This window comes from Hyperolius riggenbachi, chromosome 6 (assembly GCF_040937935.1).
Source record: "Hyperolius riggenbachi isolate aHypRig1 chromosome 6, aHypRig1.pri, whole genome shotgun sequence".
In the NCBI taxonomy this organism is placed as follows: Eukaryota; Metazoa; Chordata; class Amphibia; order Anura; family Hyperoliidae; genus Hyperolius; species Hyperolius riggenbachi.
The window spans coordinates 181140909-181152362 of NC_090651.1; the positions used below are offsets into that span (position 1 = coordinate 181140909).

Here is an 11454-nt window from a genome sequence, read left to right on the forward strand (position 1 = left end):
TCTGTGTTCAATGTGCACAAGATTCTCTGTGGATTTCCTGCAGCTCTGTGGGGAGTGCAGATGTAGAGTATAGTACTACTGTGTAACAAAGTAAACCTGAGACAGATGAAATTAAAGTTTTATACATGCCTGGGGCTTCCTCCAGCCCCTTTCAGGCTAATCAGTCCCTCGCTGTCCTCCTCCGCCCCCTGGATCTTCTGCTATGAGTCTAGGTACTTGAGCCAGTCAGGCGTAGTGTGCATGCACACACTCCGCCGTCGGGAGCATACTACACCTGCGCAGCACTGTTGCGCAGGTGCAGAACGCTCCTGGCTGTGGAAGCAGTATGCGGCCGGACTGCGCTGACTGGCTGAATTACCAGGACTCATAGCAGAAGATCCAGGTGGTGGAGGTGGACAGCGAGGGACTGATTAGCCTGAAGGGGGCTGGAAGAAGCCCCAGGTATGTATAAAACTTTTCTTTTCATCCTTCTCAGGTACCATTTAATTCTTAGTCACCAAACCAAATTTTAACATATCAAATTATTTGATTTCATGAGCAAAGAGTACATTTGCATATATCAGAATCTGCAGAATTATTTCCATCTCATTGACCATCTCTATTAGTGACACGGCTACACATCAGGCTTTATACTTACAGCATAGATGTTATTTCGTATATATAAGAGATTCCTGTGTACACATCATATATACAGTCACAATCAGATGTGTATATCTGACTTTAAAAATACAGGGACTGGTTTATTGAAGCAGCACAAGTAACTAATTTTAATTGGTTTATTTAATTTTTGTGGACTAAGCACAGCTATTACTGTAAGTGTAAATTATTTATGATGACTATTATCTGAGAAATATAACATTTCATCATATTTTCTATTTTAATTAGTATAAATTCATTAGGAGTCGGAGCATTTTTTCCCCGACTCTGACTCCAGGCACCCAAAATTGCCCCGACTCCGACTTCACAGCCCTGATTTTCCACTAACTTGTGACAAAAAATTAAATCTTCTATGAACTCACCATACACCTAACGGAATATCTTGGGGTGTCTTCTTTCTAAAATTGGGTCACTTGTGGGGTTCCTATAATGCCCTGGCATTTTAGGAGCCCTAAACCGTGAGGAGTAGTCTAGAATCCAAATGCCTCAAAATGACCCATGAATAGGACGTTGGGCCCCTTAGCGCACCTATGCTGCAAAAAAGTGTCACACGTGGTATCGCCGTACTCAGGAGAAGTAGTATAATGTGTTTTGGGGTGTATTTTTACACATACCCATGCTGGGTGGGAGAAATCTCTCTGTAAATGAACAATTGTGTGTAAAAAAAAAATCAAAACATTGTCATTTACAGAGATATTTCTCCCACCCAGCATGGGTATGTGTAAAAATACACCCCAAAACGCATTATACTACTTCTCCTGAGTACGGCAATACCACACATGTGGCACTTTTTTGCAGCCTAACTGCGCTAAGGGGCCCAAAGTCCAATGAGCACCTTTAGGCTTTACAGGGGTGCTTACAATTTAGCACCCCCAAAATGCCAGGACAGTAAACACACCTCACTACAAGCTAATAATTTAAAATGTTTTCGTAAATACCTTCTTTACATGCATATTTAAAAAGTTCAGACCCTTAGGTAACTTTTTTATTGTATTTTTTTCCCATTAAAAATTTTATTTGGGTAATTTTTGGTGTGGGAAATAAACAGTTAATTTTAAATGTAATGTGTGTTTTATGTATTGAAAAATCTATGTAGATGTAGTTTTACTATTTGGCCACATTGAGATTTTTTTTGGTCCTCCTCTCTTCCAGGAAGCGAGAAGAGGACGAGAAACATTGTTTATTTCCAGAAAGACCGCGGCCTCTGAAAAGAGGCTGTCAGTTTTTCTGCTGGGGACTTAAAGAGACTCTGAAGCGAGAATAAATCTCGCTTCAGAGCTCATAAATAGCAGGGGCACGTGTGCCCCTGCTAAACCGCCGCTAAACGGGGTCCCTTTACCCCCAAACCCCCCACTGCGACACTTGGTCGCAGACTTGGTCGCTCCTGGAGGCAGGGCTAACGGCTGCAGCCCTGCCTCCAGTCGCGTCTATCAGTGGCGCATCGCCGCCTCTCCCCCGCCCCTCTCAGTGAAGGAAGACTGAGAGGGGTGGGGGAGAGGCGGAGATACGCGCTGACAGACGCGCGTGGGGCAGGGCTGCGGCGGTTAGCACGTGCCCCTGCTATTTATGAGGTCTGAAGCGAGATTTATTCTCGTTTCAGACTCTCTTTAAATCAATGAACGGGAACCATGTTCCCATTCATTGATCTCTGGGCTACCGGGTGGCGGCATGGGGGCGCGCGCGCATCAGCAGCACCTGTCTTGACGTGAGGATCACGTCCACGCAGCATAAATGGTTAATTGGAGGCAATCCACTCTTCCATTCTCACAATTTGAACAAAGGTTAGATCTCAATATAGATACTGATAGACTTGCCAGTATTATTTCCTCTACTTATGAAAACTTTCAAACCCAATGGTCTGATTGGAGTGTTTATAAATCTAATTCTTCTGCTACCTAAAGATATGTCTTCTGCATTTTATTTCAGTGCTTCAGCAATGTATTTTTTGTACCATGGAGCAAAACTGTTTAGCGATTTTGTTAGATTTATTATCTGACTCATCTAACCATACTGTTTCCGACTCATTGTCTGTTCTTTATTCTTAATAAAAGCTTTTTGTAAACTAAAGCTCAGTTGATGGGCACAATTGATTATGAATGATTATAAAAACAGTCGTCCGATTGAATTTTCGTCAAACCAAAATTTGGATTTTCTTGTTGGTTGTGATAGGAAAGGAAGCAAAGATTGGTTCGTTGATGGTGTAGTGAACAATTTTTTTTCGATCAGAATTTTCTGATTGCTCCAATGACTTTTCACTAGAAATTGGACCGTTATTAGCCACCTTTAGTAGTTAGAGTAGAGTGCTAAACCTCTGCATTCTACTCAGTCCCTGTATTCCTCTTGCAATTGTGTTAAGACTTTACGCATATAATTCTGCTTAAGGCAATTCTTTACATACACTCCCTAGTGTGTAATGAATGGGTTACACTTTTTTTCATCTGCCACTTAAGAGCTGAGCAATCGGTCTCTGATTATAACAAAGAGGAATACAGGGACTGAAAAGAATGCAGAGGTTTAGCAATGTATTCTTACTTCTAAAGGACTTAAGATGCCTATACATCTAGCAATGATGGGCAGATTCAACCAAGAGGTAAATCTGTTCAGTACGGTATCTTACCTCCAGCTTGAGGAGAAATCTGTCGAAGGTTCTGACTCTGCACAACAGCATTGCGTATAGGTGTCTGTACAGGGGTGGTGGGCATTGTGGTTGTAGTGTAAACCATATGTGGGGCATTTGGTGCTCGAGGGGCTGGAGCCCTTGTTGCAGTTGGGTTCCCAGGCCTTTGTGTTACATTAACAGTTGTCTGAGCTGAAACAAAATTTTTTGGTGTAAATTACAAAAAAATCACTGTGTGCATTTAAAATATAAGTACAAGTAAAAGAGGACTTTTAGAAATGTTTAATACATTTAAAATTCTATAAAAAAAAAAAAAAAGTGTGCATGGCAACAGAATCTCCAACCATCTCCACCAATTTGCACCATTTTGTTCCATTGGTTTAACTTCAGATTTCTGCTTTGCTGCGGCACCCTTGAGGAAATACGACTGCATTTTTGCTGTATATCTGTATTGCCAAATACACTCCTTAAAGCTTGAAGACATCCGTGTTCTGCCTCCATGGTCGGCTGATGCTGTGAGAATGTACAGTTATCGAAGTTCCTGTGATATGGTGCCAAACAGTTTGTAATCCCTAGCAATCACCAATAACATTTTAACACCAGGCATGGTGATAAACCCATATGAACCTGAATAGGTGGAGATTCTGATGCATACCTTTCGTTTTGATGGATAAATAAGAAGTCTTATAGAAACTCTATGTTTAAAATGTTAATTGTATATTAGATTTAAGCAAAATTTTACCTGTAGGTAAAACATGTATGGTTGCTTGAGAAGAAATTGCTACATTTGCAGGTGTCTGAAGATTATTCATCTGTACAGGTTGTGACTGCCGGCCTACAGTCTGTGATTGCTGAACACTTGCAGATAAAGCCATAGAATTGGTTCTTCTGTCTAAATCAAGAAATAAATGTAAGAGAATGCAAGCAAAGCTTTAACACAAAAGATGCAAATTTTGAAAAAAGCTAATATTGCCGATACTGTGGATGTGACATCACATATGGCAGGAATTTTAAAAGAAGAACTCCATTGGATTTGGTACAGAATACAGAATTTGGTACAAACAAAAACAAACAAAAAGAAAAATCTTGGATGCAAAAAAATTACACATCTAGAAAGCTGACTTGCGCCATTTGAAAAAGTCAGCAATAAGAGAGAGAAACGGAACGATTGTATTTTCGGCATATAAGATGCACTTTTTCTTTCCCAAAATGGGGGGTGGGTGAGTGTGTCTTATTTGCCAAATATAAAGAAAAAAATTGGTGTAGAGTGCTCAGGGAAGCTCTTACACATCCTGCCGCTGCACTCCTCCTCCCTCTCCAGGTGCAGTTCTCTGAAGCTGCCGTCTCTAGGTCCTCCGTCCCTCCTGCGAAGGAAACACAGACAAGTGTTAGTGGCATTTTCCTTCTCTCCAGCTGCAATCCTCTTATCCAGTGCCACTGCCTCTATACACTGGGAGTCCTTCCTCCTGGCCTCCATATGCCTGTTCACTGCACATGCGCCGCAGTAATGCGTGACCTGAGAGCTGAGGTCACGTGTGACCATAGTGCACATGCAGTGAACAGGAAGAGTATCCAGGAGGAAGGACCCAGTGTATAGCAGCAGCTTTCCATAAGAGGCACTGGAGGATCATGGCCAGAGAGAGGGAAAATGCCACTAATGCTTGTGTTTCTTTCCTTTACAGGAGGGACGGACAACCTAGTGGCGGCAGCTGCAGAGAACTGCACCTGGAGAGAGAGAAGATTGAGGCTGGAGTGAAGGGGGAGGAGCGCAGTGGCAGGATCAGCTGTAGTATTGATGTATTATTGTAGTGAAGTTTAGTGTTGTAGAGTGCAGTGTAATGTAGTAAATTAAAGTGGTGTGTTGTGTTAGTGCAGTGTAATGTAGCGTAGTGTATTGCTGGGTAGCTTAGTTGGTAGGACAGCAGGGTTAAGTGTAGTGTAGCTGGGCAGTGTAGTGTAGTGTAGATAAAGTAGCTTAGATACAGTTTTAGGGGGTAAAAGGTCCATTAGACGATCCTGCATTATTGACGCACCTAGGTTTAGGTTTTTTTTCTTGATTTTTGTCCTCTAAACCTAGGTGCATCTTATATATCCCGGAGCGTCTTATATTCTGTAAAAACACGGTATATTTACAGACAATAATATGGATGGCTTGTACTCGGAAGAACCTATTAACTTCTTGTTGTAGGTAGCAGGTAGTGTAAGACTTCTTCAGAAAATCAATTTTATGTTTGACAGTTGTTTTTTTAAAGGAGCTAAAGAGCTTGCTTATATCAACATTTCAAAACAAAATAAAAAATATATTCAGACACTCAGAATGTTTTGTGATAACTGGTAAATTAAGCATGGTGAATTTTTTTTAAGCAACCTGCTGACTCCTTTGATTCTTACTATGTGCTGTGAAGTTAGTGCAATGCACCACACTTAGGACTAAAGCTGGCTACTAACGGTCCAATTTCTAGCGAAAAATCGTTCGAGCGATCAGAAATTCTGATCGGATTGGTTGTAAATCTCCATTGGTGGACACAATCGATTATGAACGAGTGAAAAAAATGTCACCCGAATGAATTTTCATCGAACGAAAATTTGGATTTTCTTGGTGGTCGTGATAGATAGGAATCAATGATTGGTTAGTTGATAGTGTAGTGAACGATTTTTCATCCGATCAGAATTTCTGATCGCTCAAACGATTTTTCGCTAGAAATTGGACCGTTAGTGGCCAGCTTTAGTATACTAGAGCCGCACTTAGCAGCAGTGAACCACAATTATTTATAAATATATTTACACAAGCTGAAGACTGTGTTATTCAGGTATGTATTTGGTTGCTGTTGGGTCTGGCCACGTTGTCCAACTTTAGCACAGTCACTCAATGACCTAGTTTGTGAGCTTTGCGGTTCTTGGCATCAATAACGTGAGAATGGAAGCAGTTTAAATTTACCTATTTAAATCAAGCAAACAAATCTGATGTTATATTTTCTGAATTTGAACCTCAGCCACCTAATGATGTACGAGGTTTGAGGCCTCCACCATTAACAGTGTAAAAATGGCAGCAATTTAAATATTCCCCTTGAAAATCAATTAGTGAATTTTGATTGGCTTTTCCACTCACTTTACTGAATATTAATCACAGTCACCCAGTGACTAACCGTGCTAAGTTTGGGAACCTTGCGATTAACAGTCTAAGAATGGCTGCTCGCCCACATCACAGGATGCGCTTCATGACTTAAGCCAGGAAAGGCAGCGTTAGTGCGCTTGGAGCCTTTTGCAGGCGCGAGAAACAGTCATCAGGTCTGTTGTCCCCATCTACACCACGCCACCGCTTTCCGGGATCGGGTTTGTGACAATTTATGGTGAAATGCAAACTGTAAGCCATTTCATCCATTAAAAAGCAGTGCTGGATCAACTTTTGTCTGTTCTCTACACCCGAAGAATGGCTGCAGTTTACATTTTTCCCATTTAAAATGAATGCCTGAAATTAGATTGGTTGTTTTATGTTCTGCCCACTTTACCTAATTTTTAACTTCGGTCACCAGAGTGATAGCCTATTAGCCTGGCACTCCGCTTGGCTAATTTTAGTGAGTGCCTGACTATGATCACTACTCCTGGTCCACAGCAGATTTGCCTTCCTTCACACTCAATGCAATAAAGAGGGCAGCGGTTGTGCCATTGCAGCCAACCGCTGTCACGGAGACAATCTCCGTCCTCCTTCTCAGGTCCTGCCTATCATTGGTAAAGTGGGGCTGGTACAGCTTAGTAACTGACGTTACGAGCCAGACCGCGGGAGCTTCGAAAGAGCCAGAGCTGGTACATACACAGGAAGGGAAAGTACCCGGGGGCTTGCTCTTTTCCCTCTGGTGAGTTCCTGAGCTGATGTGCCTGACTACTGAGGTAACAGGGCTCTCCTCCAGCCAGTTTTCCTATCTGGCATCAAACTTCTCAGCATGTGCTCCAGCCTCACCTCCAGTCTTGCGGTTCAGGTCAGAGCACATAGAGTGTGGAGAAGTGCAACTGCTGGGGAGAGCAAAAACAGCATTGCAGATTGTTATCTGTTACCACTAATGGTCCCCCCAATAACAGAATTCCTGGTAAGGTGGTGACTGACAGCTGCTGTTTCTGTGTTAAATGCTGTGCATGGTGTAGCTTTATGCAAGAGGTGCACTCTATGGCACAACATCCTTTGAATGCACTTTGCTTGCTGGGAGGAGAGGAGACTGGTAACAGACATGTTTACAGCTACTATTGCTACCCTTCCCCCACTGCTCTGCACTGCTCTAAATAGCAGCTGTCCCTGACACCTGAGTGCTTCATTCTTACTTGTATGCAATGTCTAACATTCAAATTTAAAAGGTAGTACTGCTTGCAATACTCTTACACACATTCTTTTTTTGTGTGTGTGTGTGTGTCTTTCACACACAATTCTGTTTCCCACACTGTGCTGTTAAAGAGAACCCGAGGTGTGTTTAAAGAATGTTATCTGCATACAGAGTCTGGATCTGCCTATAGAGCCCAGCCTCTGTTGCTATACCAAACCTCACTAAGGCCCCCCTGCACTCTGCAATCCCTCATAAATCACAGCCGTGCTGTGAGGCTGTGTTTACATCTGTAGTGTCAGTCTCAGCTGCTCCCCCGCCTCCTGCATAGCTCCGGTCCCTGCCCCTGTCCCTTCCCTCCAATCAGCAGTGAGGGAAGGGATGCAGGCGGGGACAGGAGTTCTCCAGGAGGCGGGAAGAGCAGCAGACTGACACTATAAAGATAAACACAGCCAGCTCTGACAAGCTGTTTGTCAGCAGCGTGGCTGTGATTTATGAGGGATTGCAGAGTGCAGGGGGACCTTAGGGGGGTTTGGGATAGCAACAGAGGCTGGGCTGTATAGGCAGATCCAGCCTCTGTATGCAGATAATATTCTTCAAACCCACCTCGGGTTCTCTTTAAGGTGCGTAAACACACCATACTTCTGCAAAGGACGAGTCCGCCAGACCCTCCCGCTAGGCGGACTTTCTGCCAACAGTAGCACGTGTGTTCACGCTGTCGGGAGACTGATAAGGCGGTTTCTGAACGATCCACTCAGCCTTGTCAGGCTGATTGGGTTAGAATGGCAGACTTGACACGTTAAAAGGAGGGTGATGCTTGAAATCATTGATCTTCCATTGTTAACTATGGTGACCAGCAAAGAAACGCATGCAGCCATCATTGCGTTGCATAAAAATGGCTTCACAGACAAGGATATTGCCGCTAAGATTGCACCTAAATCAACAATTTATAGGATCATCAAGAACTTCAAGGAAAGAGGTTCAATTCTAGCGGTTTTAAACCCTGACAAAATGTTCAATAAAAACATGTTTTCCTACTTTTTATATGCCATATGGTTATCATATTTGCATTTGTGCATAAGTATTATTCATTTTGAAGTTATAGGTTCCCAAAAGTACATTTTTTTGCTTTGTGAGCTGACTTTGCATTTTAATAACTGGTTTTATTCATTGCTGTTTTGCAGGCAAACATGCTTTCAGTGTCTCTCTGTCTCCAGTAGCTTCTCCACAGTCAGAGAATGTGTCACATTCCTCACTTGATACATGTAAGTAAACACAAGATAACATTATCTAAAGTTCGGATGCGTCTGCATTTCACTGCACTGAACTTTCAAGCTCTGTGTGTAACCCTTCGAATGCTGGTCTAGTAAAAAAAAAAAAAAAAAAAAAGCTTGTTGCATATAATATGCTGTAAATAATGTTTTAGAGCAAAGATGAAATGCAGGGTTATTTTCCACTTTAAGAAGGATTCAGGGCGTCCAGCGATCACCAGGATCGTCACCTTAAGAGGATTCAGCTTCAGGATCGGAGTGCAACCAATACAGAGGTTGCTCAGGAATGGCTGCAGGCAGGTGTGAGCACATCTGCACGCACAGTGAGGCGAAGACTTTTGGAAGATGGCCTGGTGTCAAGAAGGGCAGCAAAAAAGCCACTTCTCTCCCCCGAAAAAAACATTAGGGACAGATTGATCTTCAGCAGAAAGTATGGTGAATAGACTGCTGAGGACTGAGGCAAAGTCATATTCTCCGATGAAGCCCCTTTGCGATTGCTTGGGGCATCTGGAGAAAAAAGCTTTTCAGGAGAAGAAAGTGAGCACCATCATCAATCCTGTGTCAAGCCAACAGTAAAGTATCCTGAGACCATTTATGTGTGGGGTTGCTTCTCATCCAAGGGAGTGGGCTCACTCACAATTTTTCCAAAAAAAAGACAGCCATGAATAAAGAATGGTATCAAAACACCCTCCAACAGCAACTTCTTCCAACAATCCAACAACAGTTTGGTGAACAACAATGCATTTTCCAGCACGATGGAACACCGTGGCATAAGGCAAAATTGATAACCATGTGGCTCAGGGACCAAAACATTGAAATTTTGGGTCTATGGCCTAGAAACTCCTCAGATCTTAATCTCATTGAGAACTTGAATTCCTCAAGAGGCAGGTGGACAAACAAAAACCAACTAATTCTGAGAAACTCAAAGAAGTGATTATGAAAGAATGGTTTGCTATCAGTCAGGATTTGGCCCAGAAGTTGACAGAGCATGCCCAGTTGAATTGCAGAGGTCCTGAAAAAGAAGGGCCAACACTGCAAATACTGACTCCTTGCATAAATATCATGTAATTGTCAATAAAAGCCTTTGAAACGCATGAAGTGCTTATTATATTTCAGTACATCACATAAACAGCTGAAACAAAGATCTAAAAGCAGTTTAGCAGCAATCTTTGTGAAAACTAATATCTGACAGTCTCAAAACTTTTGGCCAGGAAATATATATACATATACATATACATATACATACACATATATATATATATATATACATATACATATACATACACATATATATATATACATATACATACATAAACATATATATACATATACATATACATACATAAACATATATATACATATACATATACATACATAAACATATATATACATATACATATACATACATAAACATATATATACATATACATATACATACATAAACATATATATATACTACATACATACATACATACATACATACATAAACATATATATACATACATACATACATAAACATATATATATATACATACATACATACATAAACATATATATATATACATACATACATACATAAACATATATATATATATACATATACATACATACATAAACATATATATATATATACATATACATACATACATAAACATATATATATATATACATATACATACATACATAAACATATATATATATATATACATATACATACATACATAAACATATATATATATATATACATATACATACATACATAAACATATATATATATATATACATATACATACATACATAAACATATATATATATATATACATATACATACATACATAAACATATATATATATATATACATATACATACATACATAAACATATATATATATATATACATATACATACATACATAAACATATATATATATATATACATATACATACATACATAAACATATATATATATATATACATATACATACATACATAAACATATATATATATATATACATATACATACATACATAAACATATAATATATATATACATATACATACATACATAAACATATATATATATATACATATACATACATACATAAACATATATATATATATACATATACATACATACATAAACATATATATATATATACATATACATACATACATAAACATATATATATATATACATATACATACATACATAAACATATATATATAATATACATATACATACATACATAAACATATATATATATATACATACACATAATACATATACATACATAAACATAATAATAATATATATATACATATACATACATACATAAACATATATATATATATATACATATACATACATACATAAACATATATATATATATACATATACATACATACATAAACACATATATATATATATACATATACAACATACATAAACATATATATATATATATACATATACATACATACATAAACATATATATATATATACATATACATACTACATAAACATATATATATATATACATATACATACATACATAAACATATATATATATAAACATATACATACATACATAAACATATATAT

The 11454-nt window shown here is 39.0% G+C and overlaps 1 protein-coding gene across 1 annotated transcript in view; it reads right to left on the bottom strand.

Annotated features, from left to right (window-relative positions):
* The window catches only part of LOC137522614 (activating transcription factor 7-interacting protein 1-like), a 196296-nt gene that overhangs the window by 133540 nt on the left and 51302 nt on the right, over window positions 1-11454 (bottom strand). Inside the window, exons 2-3 of the mRNA XM_068242692.1 lie at window positions 4017-4166; window positions 3275-3466 (exon numbers count right to left, since the gene is read on the bottom strand). Of these exons, the coding sequence (XP_068098793.1) occupies window positions 3275-3466; window positions 4017-4149 (325 nt within the window). The 5' untranslated portion in view covers window positions 4150-4166. The remainder of the gene's footprint in view (window positions 1-3274; window positions 3467-4016; window positions 4167-11454) is intronic.